This window comes from Lepisosteus oculatus, chromosome 7 (assembly GCF_040954835.1).
Source record: "Lepisosteus oculatus isolate fLepOcu1 chromosome 7, fLepOcu1.hap2, whole genome shotgun sequence".
Lineage (NCBI taxonomy): Eukaryota > Metazoa > Chordata > Actinopteri > Semionotiformes > Lepisosteidae > Lepisosteus > Lepisosteus oculatus.
Genome location: NC_090702.1, coordinates 12,233,150 through 12,255,660, shown reverse-complemented (window position 1 = coordinate 12,255,660; position 22,511 = coordinate 12,233,150). Strand labels below are relative to the sequence as shown.

At 35.3% G+C, this 22,511-nt stretch overlaps 1 protein-coding gene across 2 annotated transcripts in view; it reads right to left on the bottom strand.

Moving 5' to 3' along the window:
- The window catches only part of tspan11 (tetraspanin 11), a 110,750-nt gene that overhangs the window by 10,373 nt on the left and 77,866 nt on the right, over positions 1-22,511 (bottom strand). For both annotated transcript variants that reach the window (XM_015353149.2, XM_006633745.3), the window contains exon 7: positions 12,845-12,931. In XM_015353149.2, coding sequence (XP_015208635.1) covers positions 12,845-12,931 — 87 coding nt within the window. The remainder of the gene's footprint in view (positions 1-12,844; positions 12,932-22,511) is intronic.

The following is a 22,511-nucleotide window of genomic DNA, read 5'->3' as shown; positions in this document are numbered from 1 at the left end:
AGCTAAAAAGACAAAGGACTTTAAGAGACAGATTTTGCTTCAATTGACTGCAAAGATCTAAGGAACAAAATGACTTTCTTTAGAAAATGTGCAATAAAAGGCACAGCTTTTCAGAAAAGCTCTCTGTGTGACCAAAATTAACAACAGTAGCTTTCTATGGAAATTATGGACTAGTGCACTGACAGATTAATTCCATTTCTCCTTTGAGTAAGGCTGCAAATGAGAAAAAGCTATTCAGCTCATCTTGTTCACTGCATAGCTAGTTGCAATACTGATCCACAACGCAATCAAGGTACTGTATTTCTTAAAGGACACAATACAGTCAGGTCAAAAATGTAGCTTAGACATGTTCTAGTCCCACATCTGTCCAGAACACCTGCACACATGATTTCCATTTGTGTTACTAAGGTCCTTGTGCTACTGTTGATATAATAGATGCACCTGGGACTGCCTTTGCTGATAAAGTTAAGGATTTTAACTTTCTTGCTACACCTCATCTCTAGATATTATATTATATAAGAGGCAAATAAATATAAAAAATAAAAGGAACAGATTATGATATAGAAATATATCATTGCTCCAGAATTAAAATATGTAATATTGTTTTATAATATATATTTCTCATATTTAATCAAACAATGGTGGAGACTCAATTTAGCAGACTATGACCCTGAACACACCAGACCAACCCACCTAAATTGAAGCAAAGGGAAATAAGACAGAAACATCCAACAGTGAGCACAGGCTCTGTTTTAGTCAATATATGAACTTGGTTTTGATGGTCTCCTATACTTTTCAGTTACTGATGTGACATTTTGTTTAATTATATTCAGCTGTAGCCATGAACAAAATTAAATTATTCATGCCGCATTACTTTAGAACAGAAAATATACATTGGTAAAACCTGTCTTTTCTTGCATGTCTTTTTGGGAAATATTAAGTATACTGATTTTGGATATATATAATAAATATATCTGGTGTAATTATATAAAAGGTTTGTTATTTAATTATAAACTCTGCTAATCACCAAGACCCAGGAGCAGTCTAGATTACAACTGCATGAGGCTTCTCTTGTCTTCCTTATACATTTTAATACACACTACTCCCGTCTCTGAGACTGGAAAGCTTGTCAATCATTTTGACTTTCACATTTATTCACATTTCCTTTTTTTTTTTATCAAGCAACAACTATTCTCTCAAACCAACAAAAATAATTTTAAGTGATTTGAGATGAAAATGTCATAAACATTAGCATTAATATCCCTAATAATTACCATAGTTATCAGTCAGCCTTCTGTCTATTAATATAGCTTAGTGCTGATTACAGTTAAGCATTTAGAAGGCAGATATTGTTTTCCAATGGACAATTTCCTTAAGGTATGACTAAGAATAGTCGGAAATACAGTTATAAGAGAATTATCACCGTAAGCCTGACCCCTATAACTGACAATAAATGCAAAATGAATTATCAAGGCCAAATAAGTTACCACCTGTTTTTTAACTGTTGTTGTTCGCTGTCAGGTTTTCATTAGTCTTTATAAAAGGCCTAAGTGTACAAGATTTGCCTTTCATAGTAGTACTGCTGCTGCTGTATGGATGACGCCAATACAAGGACTGAGGTGGCACTGCCATCTAGTGATGGGAAAAACGCTAGGTATAAACGGATGTAGTTTTTGAACAGTGTGTGCCATGCAAGTAGATCGTTATAGCCTCGCAAGCCTCCTTTCTCATGGGCAGCATCAAACCTCTCAGTGGGAGTTACACAAACAAGTCGGTGATAGACAACCCAGAACAGAATTAATTTACAGTAAGTAATAGTAATGGCAAGAAATAATCCTTGCAGCAGACTCCAGCAATAATCTCCTGTAAAATGGTCCACCTCTTCTTCTTTGCCTTGATGACATCTTTGCCTTACTCTTGAGCACATACCATGAGTACATGCTGAGAGTAAAAAGGTGCTTTGGGAGTGCAAGCCCAAAAAAATTATGATGATTTATTGTCGCCCCAATGTTGTTTGTTTTTGCTTGCCAGAGGGTCTATACTGTACATCCTGACTGTATTGGAAAAATCTTTTGCAGGCAGTGCAGACTATACTAATTTGAACTGCCAGAGCTACGGACTGCTCATTCAGAGATTCCTCAGAGATTGCTGAGGGAGGAGTTTACTCTTCTCAGGATTAAATGACAATTTTCATGTATGCCTCATTAAAGCTGTTGATGATTGTCTGAATAGCCACACTACAGCAAAATCATCATACTGGAGTTCAGTGACTGAAACTTAGATGGTCTTTGTTCTGTAAAAGACTTGCCTTGTCATTTCTTCCTTGTCTGCTCTGTAACATACGAGTAATGATTCTCAGTAAAGGATCAACTGCATGCTCCTTTGAGGTCTGCATCATTGATCCAACATTGTTTTTAACACTGCTTATCATTGAGACTTAAACCGACCACCCCCAAGCTTCTAGCTGAAGTGGAACTAATTTTCTGAAAAGAAGGTTAAATATTAGTAACTAGCATATTCCGGTGCATGATCAGCATTTCAAATGATACATTTCCTACCATGATGACTGATGAAGATACTGAAATCACACTGATTGTCTTTAAAAAGATGCTTAATTGGATTATACAAAAGGAAGAATAGTTTTGGCATCTGATTATAAGTCAATATAGACATCAAAGAAATTGGTAATGCAAACCATTGTATTTTGACTACAGCATGTTTGTGTTAGTACTGATTAGCTGTAGGTCTCTTTGTCCTGGCACTTATTTTACTGCAAATACGCCTGCATAAATAAATAAATTTCTGTCCGAGACAAAAACAACTGAAGCAAACTAAGTGCAGACTGCTACTATTTTCTGAAGGCAAGAAACTTGTTTCGTTTTTTCAATTGTTTCAAAAGATTCTATTTTTCAACATTTTCAATCTTGATCCACTACAGGTCCATAGTTGATACCATCTCTCTTGTACTACACACTGCTTTGGCTCATCTAGAAAACATAAACACCTAAACCAGATTACTATTAATAGATTATATTTCAGTTTTTAATACCATAATCCCATCCAAATTAGTCAAACTCTCGGACGTGGCCCTTAGTACTTCTCTCTGTAAGTGAATCCAGGATCTCCTGATGGGCAGACCTCAATTAATGAGAATATATAACATCTCCTCCACTCTGATCCTCAGTCCCCAGATTTACTCCCTTTTCACCCACGATTATGTGGCTAGATACAGCTCCAATTCCATCTTTAAATTTGCGATGACGACACCACCATTGTAGGTTTGATCATAAATAATGATGAAACAAAATACAGAAAAGAGGTTGAGGACATAGTGGTATAGTGCCAGGACAACAACCTCTCCCTCAACATCAGCAAGACTAAGGAGCTTGGTCATGCCTTCAGGAATCAACTCCTCACACTGATGTAGGGAGGAGGTCATGCCTCTGTCTATATCAATGGGGCTGCTTTGGAAATGGTCAGCAGTTTCAAGTTCCTGGGTATTCACATCACCAACAACCTGACTTGGTCCCATCACATAGACAAAGTAATCACCAGAGAACACCAGAGCCTCTACTTTCTCAGGAGACTCAGTAGATTTGGTGTGTTTTCACACTCACAAATTTCTACAGATGCACTATAGAAAGCAATCTTAGTGGATGCATTACAGTTTGGTATGACAAACTGCTCAGCTCGTGAAGGTAAACAAAAGGTGGTGGACAGAGCTGAGGCCATCTGGTACAGAACACTCTTCCATCCAGATCATCTTCACCACACGCTGCCTCAGAACAGCAAATAATGTAATCAAAGACCAAAACCACCATCGAAATGCATTTTTCTCTCTTCTTTCTTCTGGCAGAAGGTGTATAAAAGCCCTGATTTTTAGGTTCAAAGAAGCTCCTAAGCTCCTCCCTTAATTCCTCCCCTACTCACAACCCTCTTTCAATGATTTGTTTTAACAAGGCTGTCAAAGGCTTTCTGGAAATACACAAATGTGAGATGTAAGGATGCAGTCCACTCTATGGTCTGCTGGACAATGATATGCAGCGTAGCAATATGATTGATTTTATTTAAGCTGTGTGCCAAGAACTAAAACTCAAGATGTAAAATAAATTGAGCAGTAAGGATACATTTAAAAAAAGAGCATAGATCTTTTTACTAATTTCAATTACTCCACTAGACAGAAGAATTCATTATTTAACATCAGGCAAGAATTCCTAATGATCTTTAGTTTCAACATCAATAAAAAATCATTTTATTCATTAAAAGTCTTTAAACTTCAATTAAATGATTTAACTGTCAAATCCTTGTGGAGCTAAATTAATTAACCCCCCTGACACCATCTGCTTAGTACTGGAAGATACATTCCTAGAGCAATACAGTATGAGAACTGATACACTGTGGACCCATGAAATGTGTGGTCCTGTGTACTGAAATTTAAAATAACACAATGAATATGAATTACACTGCTACTTGTTTCTGACTTCTTTTACAAATTAGGCTGATCCCTAAAATATCTATTGCAATCTAATATAACACATTAGTACTCGTGTGTTGTATATGAGAGGGTGTCCTATAAATTTGAAAGCAGAAAAAAAGGTAAAAATCCTGTCAATAAATAATGGACCAAACAAGTGTGATGTTGGTATAACAAGGAGATGCAAACATACAGTATACTGCTCTTCCAGTTCAGGAGCAACCTCAGTGACTGAGCCACCATTGGTCTCACTGAAATCACATGTTTTTTCTATGATTTCTATGAAATCACATGTATGTTTTTCTATGAGCATAAAGAATATTCATGATCAATAAAAGCTTTGTAATTATATTATCAAAAAAGAGAAGAACAGAAAAGGCTACTTTTCATGTAGTAACACAGGCACTGAATGTCTCATCAGTCCCTTAAGCATAATTTATAGGTCATTCTGATAATTAATTCCTAATGACCAAGCAAATCATTCAAGAGTAAAAATCAAAGTTAAAACAAAGGGGAGTTATTTCGTTGTAGAGTAAATGGGATTTTGCAGCTCTGTGAAGCTGCCCCTCTACAAACAGCACAAACACACCACATTTGTTTTGTTTCATGTTTCATTTTTTAATTATATACAGTATACCAAATTATAAGCAATTGTGCATAAATAGTTAATAGAAAATAAATAATTTTAATATAGGATTTGAATGTTAAAATATATTTTACATAATGTCTTTAACACATATTGTATTTAAAAGCAAATAAACACATAAAAAAGCCAGAAGAGGCCTGAATGAATTTCAGAGAATGACACATACAGTATAATAAGTTGCACTGGAGCTAATACAAGTCTGCACCATAAAAAGTTTTTTTTAAGGAAATCACATATTCACTACAACAACTCCACAATAATTGTGACAAAATGTTTTGGATTTATAAATGCTGTTTTAGTGCGTTTCTCCGTGATTTCAATTGTCAAGTTTTCATTCAGTGTTTTCTATTCATATAATTTAACTTCAAAATGTCCATTTCATGTTACTTACAAGCAATGATAACATCAGTTATTTTCTCTTATTTGTTATCATATACTGTATAATCGTTCTCTTCAGTATAATGGAAAATGAAACACAGGTAGGTTATAGAAAAAACAAATATGTATACTAATATGACATTTTTATTAATTTTAATATTAAATATTAAATTAATATAGTAATAACGTTAGCAATAACATGGATGAACCTTCATAGTGTAGACCTACTGTAGCAAACATGATACCATGGGGCTGTTTCACAAAGCAGGAATTCTCAGTTGGATATAAAAATAGTTTACTGTGAAAATAATCTCTTGCCACAACATCAAACGTTTATGCTACACAGCAGCATCCTGGTGTGGTGAAAGGCTATTTTCCAGAATACTTTTTAAAATGTTTTTTGAAAAAACATTTTGGTTTTGGAAGCAACACCATGCTGCCCAACTCTTTATTTATTTTTCATTTTGGTTCAAATTTTGTGTAAATGATTAACATTGCATATTCATCATTTCTTAACATTTAATTTAATATGCAACATTTTTAGAACTACATTAAAATATACCAGCCAATATTATTGGTATTAGAAAATACCTTAAATAATATTTTTTAATATTTTAAAAAAAAATATTTGACCACATTAACTCTGAATTTTCCCTGATTACTAGAGTAGGTCTACGAAGAATTGTACTTCAGCCTGTATGGCTGCTCCCACATTACCTAACAAAATAATCCATTCTGTAACAGGTACAGTAACCAAGGAACCAAATGACAGTTTGTCTAGCACTGATTTTGCTAAAGCTATGCTTTTCATGTAGTTTAAAATGTTCTGCATGTCTAGAGCTGCTAAAACAAAACAATCATTTTACTTATGGCAAGTGTTTAGTTATCTTGGAGCTGGAGGAAAAAGAATGTGAATTGGAGGAACGTGTATGGCTTCTCGGGTAAATTAAAAAAAATTGGCTTGATTCAGTCTGTCTAAGTCCCAGTTCTCCTCCTTGCCCTCCTGCAGCCAAGAACTTGGCAGCCTCCACATCCAAGCTGGATGATCACTGGGTCTCAGTTAAAAGAGGCTCTAGAAGATCAAATACTAGAGCTTCCACCCACCAATTCTCCATTAAGACTTTTAACAGGCTCGAACTTCTTAGTTGTTGTCAGTGCAGTATATGATTCCATAGCTGGACATGAAGATTGTTAAGATCCTGGTGGCCAGAGTTTTTGACATAGGGGCTAAGCTACATGAATAGCCACATAATAAAATTCCAGCACTAACTGTCCATTCTGGCACTAGTATATAATATACACAATCAGAGATGTAAAGGAGCAACTTTATCCCACTGTGCACAAAAGCACAAAAACTACGTCAGTAATTATCTCTGGCCCTCTGTCTCAATTGCAGAGAGAGGATGAATCCTTTAGAAAGCTGTTCTCTCTGAACAGTTCGCTGACAACCTGGTGTGCATGAGTTTTTAAAATTGGCTTCATTAACTACTGGGGCTGTTTCTTGGAAAGGGCTGCTTTTTATAGGAGACAGGTTGCGCTTTAACTGGCGGGATGCTTTTATGCTTTCAGAAAATGCTGCTAGATGTCTGAATACTTGACTAAAAAGAGCACTGCAGATTCAGTTTTACAATGGAGTCTGTGTATCTCCCAGATTATTGATCCATGGCTTTAAAGCACTCTTTTAGGGCATGTGACGAAAACAGAGAAATCTTTTCAAACTTTAGCTCAAATTCTAGTCATCCCATTAAAACATTTCCTGGCAATTTAAAATAAAGACATATTTAATGGAACACAGACATCTCGAACTGCAGCTTTGCCATCTCCCACTAGGTGTGCCTTACTTAATATTAGCTCCCTGACCAGTAAAGCAGTTTTAAAAAATGATAATTGGTACCAATATAGAAATTCTTGTACTCACTGAAACATGGATAAGACCATGGATATTATACCATTAGGAGGCCTCCACAAATTGATTTTTCTGTCTTCCTAAGAACTGAATATTGGGTTGGGGGGGAAGGCCTAGCCACTGTTTTTATACATAGATTTTTCTCTGGCTATGTCACGATGGATCCCCATCCTTTGACTCTCATTCTTTTTAGCTAAAATGCCAACATTCACTTCAACTCATAGCTGTTTTTAGACCCCTATTTAAATGTTATGGCAGAATTTAATGAGTTTCTAAGTTAGCTCTTAATTATGATTAAATTCTTAATGCTTATGATTTTAAACTTACCATAAACATTTCTACAACATCCAGAGTGACATAGAAAGCCACCCCTTTGACAAGAATGTCCTTTCTGCCCTGGAGACTATAGGTTTTCTAATGATCTACACCCTCATACACTCACCCTCTTTAAAAACACACTTGCTACTGCTGAATTTACTCACTCAAACTTGCTAGATTTGCAAAAAAATAATCCTCACTTTCTATTCAACACCATAGCTAATCTTACTGATAAAAGATTAGATGCACTAATAAATATACCTTCATATATTAGTTACTGTATAATGACTTTATGGACTTCAATTTTTAATTGAAAAATTACAAGAACTACAAAACAAACAGTAACAAGTACTACACCCAGCATGAGAAACGCCATCTTGTCCACAATGCATGCTAGAAAGAATTAATTGGATTAACTGACAAAACCAAAGTGACAATATGTATCTTATTACATACTACATATAATACATACAGTGAAGTCCATAAGTATTTGGACAGTGACACGATTTTTGCTGTTTTGGTTCTATCGTCCAGCACATTGGATTTGAAATAAAACATTGTTTTTTTTTTAAATAAAACAATGACTATGAGGTTCAAGTGTAGAATTTCCGCTTTAATTCGAGGGTATTTACGTGTATATTGGGTGAACCATATAGGAATCACAGCCCTTTTTATACATAGTCCTCCCATTTTAGGGGACCAAAAGTAATAACTGTGTTGTTCCAGGGGTATGAACACCACTTTTGGGTACAGAGCAGATGTTTCTACAGTGGCTGAAGCACCCCGACAGTCTGTTTGAGAAACCTTTTGCTATATTTCTAACTAGTTTCCACTCTCACACAAACTCTCTTCCATAAGTGGTACTACTACTTGCCCCCCTGATCAAGGCAACTAGGACACAAGGCATAAACTCATGGGTTTCTCAGCTCACTCCATTTGAGTTTGTCTACTCTCAATACTCTCCACTTCGATGGAGCCTGGAACAGGCCTTGATTTTTTAATGTGCTTGGTTTCACAAAAGTAAGGAATTTCATAGAGCGACTGTAAACTAATCAAAAACAGTTCAGTTGTTTATATTGACATTTGCCATTATATCGTTGGTGTATGCACTGTTCAAACCATTTTCCTATTTTAAAGATCATTTGTAAAACAGTGGTGTGAATAATTGCATTTAGAAGGCAGTCTACAAGAGTGGCAGTTATTTGTCAGTTGATGTACAGTGTGGATATCTGGGAATATCACTTCACAAAACTCTTTAACATGTATAGCTGTCAGGAAATGTAATTTTTTTGTCCATTGATGCAGCTCACATGCCAAATTAAAAACTATTTTGAACAATGCATACCTCAACAATTTACAGTAACAACAAATTTACAATATTAACAATTTATATATATTAATCTAAATATAGTGCCGACTCCACCAAAGTGAGCATTTGTATGAACTACAATGAAACGTACAGTAGGTAACTATAATGTCATTCAAAACTGCTGAAAACATATTTAATTGGGCCTGTTTTCAATGTTTTTATTTACTTTTATATACAATGCTTTTAAATCTACTATGTATCATATATTTTTATAAAATAAAATTATGTTTTCTAATTAGTCTTTGTACATAATTACTAATAATTCATTACTACATACTGTATGTAATTTAAAAAGATCATTCTGTTAGTGTCATACAATATTATGACATACTATATTCATTTGGAGTGGTAGCTTTGTGGTCACAACATCCTATCTCAACATTATCATTAGATTATATAGAAATTGTTTGCTGCTGTTATGCATACAGTATGCTTAGCACATGAAAGCATTAAAATACAGTATGAATAGTACAGAAAAGCACTAGTGGGTGAATAAATATTTAATTTTATTATCAAAATAAGATTTGTCTGACAACAACTCTCAGCTGCAGTACTTTATGGATTCACTGCACCACCTGGCAGTTTTAGAGAGTAGTGTTGTCCTGCATCATTTTATTATTTAAAAAAATTAAAAGGTGATGACCCAAGCATACATGACACCTCGCACATTGTAGATGACTGCATTCATACCACAAACGCAAGAGAGTTGTTATTATACTGTTAACTGATTAGTCAATCTTTAATTCACATTTATGAATCCAACTCACATGTTCAAAATCTTGATTATAACTCAAGATAAACTAACTGAAGTAAACATGAGAAGTCACTATGAAGTGCTGTAATAGACAATCTATCAAATTAACCACAATCAATTCTTCAAGAAGTGTTACTTATCATTAACATTATTTGCATGTTTCTCAGTAAATCAATCAATTCTTCAAGAAGTGTTACTTATCATTAACATTATTTGCATGTTTCTCAGTAAAACAAATGTTTTAAGCACCTATCCTCTATTGTACATAAACAAAGAACCTCACCATCTTGATTAAGGCACATAAGGTGCAGGGACCACAAAGGGGCCTGTTCTCCAATGCGGGTGTTACCTCATGTATTACACAAATAGTCACTCTAGGTTTCCTTTGCTCTCCCAGCTGTTCTGTCTTCTTTCTTCTCTACTTTTAAACTTCATTACTTCCAACCACAGACGTTACAGCAAATCCCTCCTTTCTTCCTGCGGAACCTTGTCACTGTCTGTGCTTCTGGCTGTCCTATCTCTGCTGGCAAATATGGCTTTAGCTTTTATCTTTCCGGTCCCTGTTACTTCTGGCACCTGCACCTAGTCTGCATTATCAATACAGTACATATGTCCTGAAGAGGACTCAGACTACAATTTTCCGTTCTTCACTCCTGCTGCCCCAGCTGGTGTCCTGTTGGATTTAGTGTAGGTTTCTGATGATTTTTTAAACTTATTCTCATAGTTTTCACTGTTGAAGTTATCTGCGCCTATTGAATGTGTTTATGTGATTCCACTTATTCTGCACTGACAAACCTCTTTGATTAATTGTTCTGAGGGGTACAATGACCATGTCCATAGGCCCCAACTCCATTTTCATATACAATCATAGTTAGATTTACCTGCATCTCTTGAATGCTATGCCTTTCCTTTGGACTTATACATAAGGGTGAACGGTAATAATGTAATACTTGATTAGTAAAGTAATCTTGCATTTAGGTTCTGCAATGGCCTGTGTGGGGGTCTGTTTGGTTTGGGGATTTCTGACTTTTCTGCCCATATCACCAAGCCTTAGATCTCAACCTGAATTGGTTAAAGACAAATACTCTCTCTTTAGTGTAGTCAGATCATATTGGGATTTGCCAGTGTTAAATGTGCCAGTCTTGTTAAATATTACTGGCAAACTGACATACTTAGTTCTTCAGTGGTGTTCCAACATTTGCATTAAAGAACCATGAAAGAAATAATGATAATTTTTCTAAAAATGATATACAAAAAGCTAAATGCATTTTGTTTTGAAGGACTGTGTCCTATAACAGGTGAAAAGACACCCCTTTCATAAATCCGTCACTGGTGTTATATTCTCCACTGATTTACAGTAAGTTAAGATCAAAGCGAGTTTTGTGTTCTATTTCTGTTTTGTCAGATACTAATATAATAAAATATATTTATTTTGTATGCACATATATTAATTGTATTATATATATATATGCATCCAAGTTACTGCAAAGTACATTAATTCCCAAGAACGTTTTTAGTTTTTTTCAAAGATACGCTCTGCAAACTTTTTTTTAAGAACCCGGATGCACTGCAGATTCACTACCATCCAGTTAAACCGTAATGGAACTGAAGACTGAAAGAGAAAAAGGAAAAATCACACCCATTTCAGCTTTCATGCACCTGTATCTAATGTGTATTTGCTTTCCTTTCTGGCAGCATTTCTAATGACACCGAGCTCCAATATTTAGGCAGACACATTCTATTTCCCGAAGGTCCGCATGAGTAAGCCTGTCATGCATGCCATTTATTTTTAATGTAGCAGTAAGCTTTAAAATTTAAATAAATGTTACGGTGCTATGTTTACAACAGAATACATAGAGCTATGACTGAGCACATTTCAGCACACTGTTCAGCCCAGTACGATGCAGCCCACTATACAGAATATACGTAACAATCAATAAAAGTGCTGCAACACGAACATCCAATTACTGAATAGTTTATTTACAGAAAGAAGATCAATGTCTATTTTGATGTGAAGGTCAAACTAGAATTTGCAGAGCCCCTCTGTAGGATATCTATTGAAATTCAAGGATTTAATTGAATGTCCTTCATTCTATCACAGTGGAATAGATTGGATCTGATTGGAAACATATGGTGAGAAACAAGTTTAAATTGCAAAAACAAACAACCATTTAAGGGTATTCAGTGCAGACTAAAAATGAGTGGCTCCATTCCAGAAAATCCAGGAAAGAGAATCCAACTAGATTTGTAGGAAAGATTCATATTTTTGTTTTCCTGTTCTTATGTTTTAATAGATTAGGACTTCCTGCTGCCTGCTTAGATTCTTGAAACATTTTATCCACCTACTTTTCTGCAGTTTTTTATTTACCCTTTTCAGATATGGAAAGAATGTAACAAACTGTTATACACATAGGGGTCCCAAAAATGTCTGTATATTCTACCCAACAAGTGCTGATGTTAGGTAATTTTAATTTCTTTTCACTTTTTAATTTCATTTTACTGGCAAACTGACATACTTAGTACCTCAATAGTGTTTCAACATTTGCAATAAAGAATCCTGAAGAATGAAAGAAATAATGAAAATATATCTAAAGATGATATACAAAAAGCTTAATGCATTTTGTTTTGAAGGACTGTGTTCTATAACAAGAGAAAAAATTCCCCACTTAATTTCATTTCACAATATAACTTTGTAATAAATATACACACTATACATTATATATAACAAATGTTGTAATATAATTTAACAAAAGTATGATGATATAAACACATATCATCCACCTTAGGTCAGCAGAGGTGAATAAACAGGACATGCAGTAAGTGACTGAATTTCAAAAAGATTACATCTGATTTATTTAGGCCAGAAACAAAAACAAAAAAAAATAATATTCAGGGTTATACATTCAAAATGTAACTGTAAAGCAGTATGAAATACAAAGGTTGTCTTAAATCAGTTTTAAATATATAATCCTATACATTCACTTAATGAATGACCTTACCTGGAGACAAGCCACTCCAATTCCCACTGCGCCTATAATAAGGAGATGATCTGCAAGAAACTGTTCCAACTTGGTGATACAGCCTCCCTGAAAAAACAAAACAAAAACTGTCCTTCTTACTGGGCCAAAGACTTTTTGGGGGTTTATTCAATAGATTTCACATTTTTACAAATGCTCATTTAATTTTCATTATGTAAACGATATTTTGCATACAGTAGGTACAGATTATCTTAAATCAAAAGTGGCCGAAAATACCAACATACTGTATGTGTCAATGTATTCAGTTTCAAAACATAAGCTACAGCAAAATCTGGCAGCTGCTGTTGATCAATATAGCCAAACACAACTAATACATTCTTAAACAGCAATATCAGCATCACACACAATGGCAAAAACAGGAGACTTACTGATCAGGTGTCTAGAGAGCACAACTGTTTATCTAAGCCCAGATTTGAACAACTTGGCTTGGATAGAGGGTACAAAAACTGTGTTCTCTGTCAGATAGGACCATTATGCATGATACATAACGCTACTCCTCAAAGTGTGAGTTCGTGTTAAGGTAACTGGGACTCTCAGCGGTTTAACCACAAATTAAAATGGTTCTTATACAGTAGCTGAAAGTGAAGTATGAGGGAGATGAAAATATAGAGGGAATCTCAAGAAACAACAGTGCAGCATAAGAAAACACCAAAACAAATTTTATAATAATTTAAAAAAGAATACAGGGCTATACATTTTATCAATGACAAAGTGTTTCTTGAATTTTATAAAGGAGTGTTTATGTGACCTAAGACCAGAGAACACTGTTGTCGACTAAAAAATACACCATAGTTAGTACTGCTTTTTGTCAGCCTTGCTATTGACAATTTTCCCCTAAAGAAATGTCTATGAATAGCAACTACTATCATGAAGTACTGGAGCTTAGCGTCAAAAGAAATACTGCTAAATAACAAACATGATCTTATTATGTTGTATATCACATTGTGACCATTAGAAATTGTGACAAAAACAGATAATTGTAAGAGATCAGAAAATAATGCCATTTTCCCCTTCTTTGCACTAACGCATAGAAGTTATAGAGTCAGAAACATGTTTTCTTAAATTACTTTAGATCACTAAGCTCTCACTTGTTTAAACTGCTTTTCTGTATACTTGTTCAAACAGGGGCGTGAAGAAGTTCACAGTAAACATGACATTTCTTAAAGCCAAATGCTAACCATGTGTAAAAAAATTACATTTGCATAATACACATATGTAGAAAGCTGCAGGAACCTTAGAATAATTAAAATTATGAGATTAAGAAATAAAGTTAGCATAAAGGCAGTTCAGGGGAATACTTCAAAGAAAATATGCTTTTCCAAAGAGAAGTAATTCAATTAAAATAAATGGCATGAAGCTAGACATTGCAAACATAGGACAGGTAGTTAATTGATTCAGGGATCGCATCTAGGAATTTCTCTAAAGGAACCAGGGTCTCAGTTTTATGTAGACATCTAATGATAAGAAAGCTCACTACAAAATCTGATGGACAAGAATACTGCAGGATGAAGGCGTTCAGGATCAATCATTCCACCTCCATTCCAAAAGCACTTCTAATGGAAATTAAGCAACTGTAATTCAGCCACACATAGTCAAGTGTCCAATACATCACAGCCAAAGGGATCAGGTCAGGGAATGCTTCAACACAGAAAAATTACGAGGGATAGTTATCTGCTGCAAGAGAGAAGGGAGAAGATTTTCCATTAGTTCCTTTAGGAGGCAAACTCAGGAGAACTAAGAGAAGCCCACAGAGCTAGAGGCAAATAGAAGCAATCAAGACTTTGTGTGCAGTACGTGGATTGAGTTTGTGGGTTGTTTTATTTTGAGGCTGGTAAGCAGCTTAGCTGCCCCACAGTTAATAATATGGTACCGAAACAATTAAGTTACAGCTCAAAATGAGAAGGATTTATTTTCTGTTTTTTATTTTTGAGGCCTCACTGTCACAACAAGCTGTCACAACTTTTCCTTTCCTTGGGTATATGTCTGTACTTTGTGTTCCTCTGATCCCGAACTAGTTTTCCACCTTTCCCAACTGCAAGTATTACCTCAAAGAGACTATCGTGAGGGAGACACTTACTGTACCAATGTCAGCTGGAAAAACACAAGTCATTGACATGGAAAACAATTGAGCAATTTTTCACATTTAGGATCTGAAGAGGTAGACCAAATTTCCACATGTGAGTTGGATCACCTCTAGAGCGTGGATCTAATTTGACACAGTGTGACAGAAGTCTTTACTTTGATCATCTCATAGAACACATAAGTTAGGAACTCCTTAGCTGGGAAGCTTACAAGCTCTGTGGCTTGAAAGGAGCCTTACTGACCTGTATGTTGAGTACAAACCCAGAGCACTGGGGATCCTTTCCTTGCCCACACATTCCAGTTGACCCTGTACTGACGCTGGAACCTGTGGGATCTTGCCAAGAATCCAGGATTTCTTCAGATCCAGATCTCTTTCTGCATTAGCTTAAAAATGTCTAGAGATTCAGCACTGGCTTTACAATGATCAAAACGAAACTACAACTCATCAGAACTTGCATTTACAGTAGGAGTGTTGTACATTCAAAGGAGGATACTTATTAGTGACTATCAATTGATCAGTTTATAAGGTGCATTAGACTTGGACCCTTCCTTGTGCCTGGGAAAGTATAAAAATTTACCTTACCAGATCTGTACACAATGAGCGCTCTGGCATGGATCAGAAGGCAAGTGCAGTGAAATAAACAGCTGTTGCTAAGGCCCTCGTTAAAGATTTTGAAAGATGTTACTGCTTCATAACATAGAGGCCTGGGCTGGACTGCTTCTGTGTGGAGTTTACATGTTCTCCTAATGGTTGCATGGATTTTGCTAAGCACGCTCATATCTGAAAGACATGCACATTTAGGTTAATTCAAAATGGTCACTTTCTCGTAGGACTTTTGCTCTCAATGTTGCTAGTACTGATACCTGGACTGAGACCACCAGATGAGCTTGATGGCCAGAGGGCCTCCTCTGATCTGTGGTTTCTAATGTATTGAAAACATTGAAAACTTTGCAGACATCACAGTTTTAATGCTGGCAGTGTAATGTATGGAACAAATGTCAGTGGCCATCACAATGCACAGAAGAATTCAGACAGTTTCGAGGCCTGTATACCATGTGTTGCTATGGCAACACCAGTGTCTGTGTAATACATGGTAACTCGGTCCACTTTATTTTGGAATTGTGCTTCAAATGGTTACTTAATTGTTTAAATTATCATAATTTTAAAAGTATAACAATGAAGGAGATGGTTGTACACCATCCCATTTTTATAAGGCAGGTATCAGGGTTCAGTAAAATTGCGTAATATAACAAGGTCTGAGAAATCAAGATACTGTAAATGTAAAAACGTACTGTACAATAAACCTATTGTCGGTGTCATATTCCAACATTTACTATATGTGTCTGTTCTAATAAAACAAGCAAATATACATCTAGAAACAAATCATTAAGCCAAAAAATATGACAGATTTGTTTCATAACTGAAATGAGGTACAATCGATGAATGGATGCATTGATTTTTAATCTTTTATTCACCTTCTCAGATTATTTGCTAATTTGACACATTCTACTTTCAAAATATCAGATCTTATTTATCTCGAACCTGGGTTGCACCACTACTTATTTTCCCATAATTTATTTTATTAATCCTGTAAATCCACATCACACCATATCAAGTAATCATGAATTATTGGAAAGGAATGGAATTGTTTTAATCTTGGTTGCCATATGTAATTACATTACGGTACACATTCCGGAATAATCCATCCTGGCATTCAAGAGGAACAGCCTGATTAGCAGTTTACTTAAATAAAATTTTAAAAAGTAAAATTTCTACTAAAACTAAATATTATAAATTAATCCTTGCTCAACTTAAAGCACTAAACCCTGCCAAGAGAGTACTGAGTGCCTAGTAACTGCTTGAACAGCACTTATTAAGGAACTCTAAAGCAAAGGAATTATTATTAATGGTTCAAGTAAATGCATTAGATCAGTACAAAAGCCTTCATTAGACATTAATGAAGTCTTATTGACATAATGTCCATCGGAATAGGGGGTTTCATAACAACTGCTTTTTTGCACTAGCCTGTCCTTTCTTCTCTACAAAAAGAAACACATTAAAACAAAAAAATTATATGTGTTCTATATGTTCATAGATTTCTATTTCAAGCCCGTTTTGAAATGTTCACACTAAGGTGAGATATTTCAAACAACTGTAATCTTGAATGGGATACGAAAGAGAGGATGAAAGAGAAGAACCTGAAAAGTAATATTTGAAGGAAGTGTCAAACGTGGCTCATGTGGCATGCTCTAAAAGTGAAATAATTAACCATATGGTAAGGGTCGTAGGCTCAGAACACAGTGGACAGTCTGTTTTGAGGTTACCAGTTTGTATCTAGGCCAAGCCATTTATTACAAGTTTTGATACCATGCTGCTTTTTGAGTTATTAGCACTGAGCAGAGTGGAGGTGGCTGGAATATTCTCCTTTCACACTGCTCCAGTGAGGAGGTGGCTGGATGTCTGGCCATTGCATTGCATTGTACCAATTCATTGCTCTATGCTATAACCCTGCCATTAAAGAACAAAATCGAAAAAATACATTTAAAACAGAAAACAAAAAACTAGTTTGCTTGAATCTGCAACTCAACTGAATTTCTTCAGTATCAATACTACCTGTGAGGCTCCTGAACTGTTTACCAGTAAAAAAACAAAATTCAAAGCTACAGTAGATGGGACAAATGGCTTCCTCTCATTTGTAACTCTTATGTTCTAATCAACATACTACACATAAAGTCTCAGCTGCTCAAAACATCAAGTTTATAGCTTGATGCTGCATATCTTAAAGGATGTTGCACTGCTGTCTGCATTCAAGAAGAATTGGCCTAGTTAGCAATTTACTAAGTTGCCTACTAAATCTAATGTAAACCTTGTACAGCTAAAACCCTTCCAACAGCTTACTTAGTACCTCGTAACAACTTATTCAGCATTTATTATGAAACTATATTCCAGCACAATAGTAATTATTATTACTAATAATTTCTCACAGAACAGGGTAGTCACCATGCACCGGAAAATGACCGATTCATAAAACTTAACAAAGTACTTCGACTTACAAGATAATATGTTTTGCTTTCATTAAATAAAAGGTTATGGAATCAATCATTAGAACTACTGTATATTACAGAATCACCTGTATGAAAATAATATCATAGTGAATAGTTAACGTGGATTTAGAAAAGGTAGGTCTTGCCTAATCAACTTGTTAAAGAGTTTTTAGAACAAGCAGCAACAGTAATTGATAAACACAGAGCATATGATATACTGTAGTATATTTACAATTTTTCAAAATCCTCAAAGACACTGACAACATTATCCCAGCAAAAATGATGATTTCTTCAGAATAGGCAGTGAAACATGAAGCAGCAAACCCAAGTGGAAACTATGTGGAAAAATATTTAAAACTGAGAACAGGAGGCACTTCCTTATCCAGAGGGTCATGGGAATCTGGAACAAGGTAACCAGCCATGTTATTCTGTTATGAGCCAATATCCCGGCTTCTTTCAATAATATAATTTAATCAACTACCTACCTACTACAAAATGAGTTAGATGGACCAAATGCCTCCCCGTTTGCAACCTTTCTTACATTCTTAACTACTGCTCAGTGGGAAAGAGCGAGTTGCAGCAGGAAAATAATTTGAATGGTTAGCTATTCTAGTTTGGTATAAAACAAGAACAGTTGAAAGTTTTACATACTTTTTCTAAACTTCTTAATGACATTATAGACAACTGTATCCAAAATCAAAAGTCTATATGGAAATCTCACCAAAATCCAATACTGCTTTACAGGTATATAACAGATATATACTCATTAAGAGGTACTTTATTTGAATTTATCTTTGTGACCCATTCCATTTGTGACTTTCAAAGTTTGTCATAAATCTTGTCTACTTTAAATTTTGTTTTTTTCAGTGAATGTATAGTGAGATCTTTTCTGACCCACCTACTATGCAAACAGTGATAAATAATGAAATAATGAATAGAGCCTTTTACAGTACGTTCTTGACATTGACCTGTTTCATTCACATCAGATAGAAATGTAACAACCTAAGTAAGCAGAAATTACTAGAAGAACATATAAAGTATAACGTATAAAAACAAGATAAATATATTTTTGTACAGACAGTAAAGGTAACCAATGTGTAAAGACTATGTAAATTATACTGTTGTTTATGGACCACTACTCCCCCATTTGCTCAAATTATGTTGTGTTGGTCTATACAATGTACTGTAATATAACAATTAGCATTTGCATTTCTTACTCGTGTCTGTGTTCCAAGCGTCATATCATTGGTGTCAGAAGTGAGGAGCAGAGCGGTAGCAAGGCACCAGTTTACTGGTGACTAGTGGAAAGAGTCAAGGTTGCCTCAGAGTGATGGGAAATGAAGTAAGAGTTCTTGCCTGTGTTTCTGACACTTTGGGGTAAACGCAGGGACTGAGGCGGTACTGCCAGACTTCCTATAGGGAATGTGAGACCATTAAGCAGAATTTAAAACAATTGTAAGGCCAAAACAGGAAAAAACAAAAACTGTAGACTTTAAGCAGCTTCAGGCATCCAGGGGCATTGTAACAGAAATTGTAGCTATAATGTAACGGTTTTATCCGTCCACCCCTCTGTCTGACATATGACAGAGTGACAAGATGGGTGCAGGTGAGAGAGGAGAAATGAAATTGTGGTCATGCAGCACTCACAGTGAACAAGTGAGAGAGAGAACTAGTGGACAGATTGACCAGTGGCAAAAGAGTTTCTCTCTCTGGATGAAAGCCATTCTCCTCTGGTGTTGGGGATAAATAAGGTTTTTGATGTTCAGTTACATTCTCTCATGTAATATAGCAGGTATATCCATATCCTTTATCATTTTTTACTCAGGTTTGTGTTTGAAGTGTGAAGTTGTGTGAGCTTAGAACCCATGAGACCACAGGTTTCATTACAGTACATTTCCCTCTTGTCAGAAGGCTAAAAACAGCTATCAAAAGTATTTGAAATGAGATGTGAAAATCTAGGGCAAGATTGCAGCTCATACATTCGGCAAATCATTAGGTAATTCATTTCAACAGGGACCGTAAAAGAAAGGAAAGAAGGAATGTTACATTATGTTCTTTAAAAAAAAGTTTTTCTTTTTAGGTGCATCGACAAGAAAGCTAGCCTCATAAGAGTGAAAACTGATCTAATTTAGTTAAAAATAATGTACAGTAAATGCATATCTCACATGAAGAAAAACCTTTGAAAAGTGGTGAGAAATGGAGAGGGATGAGTGTATCTAGAACATTAAAAAAGGATTAATAAAAATCACAGCATAACATGTAAACTGTTATACCAAAATCCAGACTTTATGACAAAGTGCTAGACACTCACTTTAAATTATACTTACAATCAAGTTCAATATTTGACATCTTGCTATGCTGTGTTTACAATCTAAACAAAATAAAGTATTAGGAAAAGCCCAGCTACAATTGTTTTAAATATTAAAGCACCTAAAAGTGTTTGAGAACCAACAAACATGTTGGCTTTTCATCCACTTTGACACAGAAATATAAATTTCTACTTCATGTATTGGATTCCAAGCAGAGGCTTTGACCACACCTGCCATGATACCTGAACAGATACACTTGGGAGGATCAGACACAGCCTGGATGTGTGAAACTACTTACTTTCCACGCTTTTGTAGAGGATAGCTCTAAACCAACCCAGGTTCATCTCTGGAACTGTCCATTTTAAAGATGGCACAGGGTAGGTTTATAATGTTTACAACTGCTCTAAGAAGGCCTATATTTATCCTAAAAATAGTCACAACAATCACAACATATATATATATATAATTGTTGTTGTTGTTGTTGTTGTTGTTTGAAAATTAAAGTTCCAGCTGTGAACGTTAATAGGGCATTATACTGATGGTAATGGTTTACAACTAAATCATATTCTCCACTGCATTTTCTGAGATAATTTATATTGTATACACATTTCCCCAAACAACAAAAGATGTTATGTGCATTTTACAACAAATAGAAAATTATATATATTATATATATATATAATATATATATATAATTGGGGTGGAGCGGTGGCTCTGTGGCTACGGATCTGCGCCTGTGGCTGGAAGATTGCCTGTTCAAATCCCGCAGCCGGCAGAGGACTCCTACTCTGTTGGGCTCCTGAGCAAGGCCCTTAACCCCAACTGCTCCAGGGGCGCCTTACAATGGCAGACCCTGCGCTCTGACCCCAGCTCTCTCCCTGTCTGTGTGTCTCATGGAGAGCAAGCTGGGGTATGCGAAAAGATAATTCCTAATGCAAGAAATTGTAAAGGGTTAATAAAGTAATGTTAAATATATATATATATATTTCCTTACTTAAATGAATTCAAGTTAAATTTTCAGGAGGTTCCACAATTTGCCAGGGTATAACACAAATACAGGTCACCCAATTTAACACAAGTGCTTTCAAAAACAGATGCTGGGCACTTGCAACTAAAACATAAGAAGGAAAAGGTTAAAAAATAACTGCCATCTGTCTGGATTTTAGATTTGTGGGCTCAGGTGGAGAGAAAACGAAATACTCACAGCTGAATGAAAATGTGGAAATCAACGAATCTGGGTTAGACGGAGCATGAAAGAAAAATGTCAGACGATAACAGTAAAAGAACAGATTTCTTATTTAGCAAGTAAAATTATTCTCCGATTAAGTTTGTGAAAATCTCCAGTTGAAGCTGACCTCAGCCTGTAAATGGGCAATAAAACTCCTGTCACTCACCACAAACACCCTAAACAGAAGTAATTCAAGTTCCTTTAACTTCCACATGTGCTAAAAGTTTGAGTTTAGTTTATATTTGTACTTTTTTCCCTGCCTTCATTGTGGAGTACCGCTGTGACTTGGTAAATGACAGAGCACCTCATGTATTTTTTAAGGCTTCATACATCTAATAGGGATTTTTTTTTCCAACCTGTCTTGATAGCATTTTTGATTGTCTACATTTGGAATCAACATTTAAATTATTCAACAAGCTTCAGACTGAGTTTCAGGAACAAAATCCTAGAAAAACTCAGAAAATGTGCTGATAAAAAATATCATATGGCAGAAATTCTAATTTCATTCTTAAATTTTGATACTGCATGGTTTCACTACTTACAAAAAAAGAAAAAAAACATACAATGTACAATAGTTTGGAGAAGTGGTTAGAGCCTATGTCGGATTGGCTTTTCTGGTTAAATAAAGTACAGGATTTATTCTGTTTTCTTTTCTGGTTAAATAAAGCACAGGACTCCATTTAAACAATCATTTAATTTGACTACTGAACCTGACAAAAAATCCTCAGTTAATATCATCACAGTTAATATCATTGCAATGCTTTAAGAGGAGGAGGGAAATGAGCTCAAACGAAGCCTTTCATGTGGTTTTCTTTAAGAAATATGGCTTGGCCCAATTCAAGAGAAAGGAGATCTATACTCCCCACCTCACTGCTCACAATTAATTATTCCAGGGATTAAAACGCAAACAGAAAAACAGTCCTCTGTCAAAAAGACATCTTAACAGAAGGACTCAACAAAACAC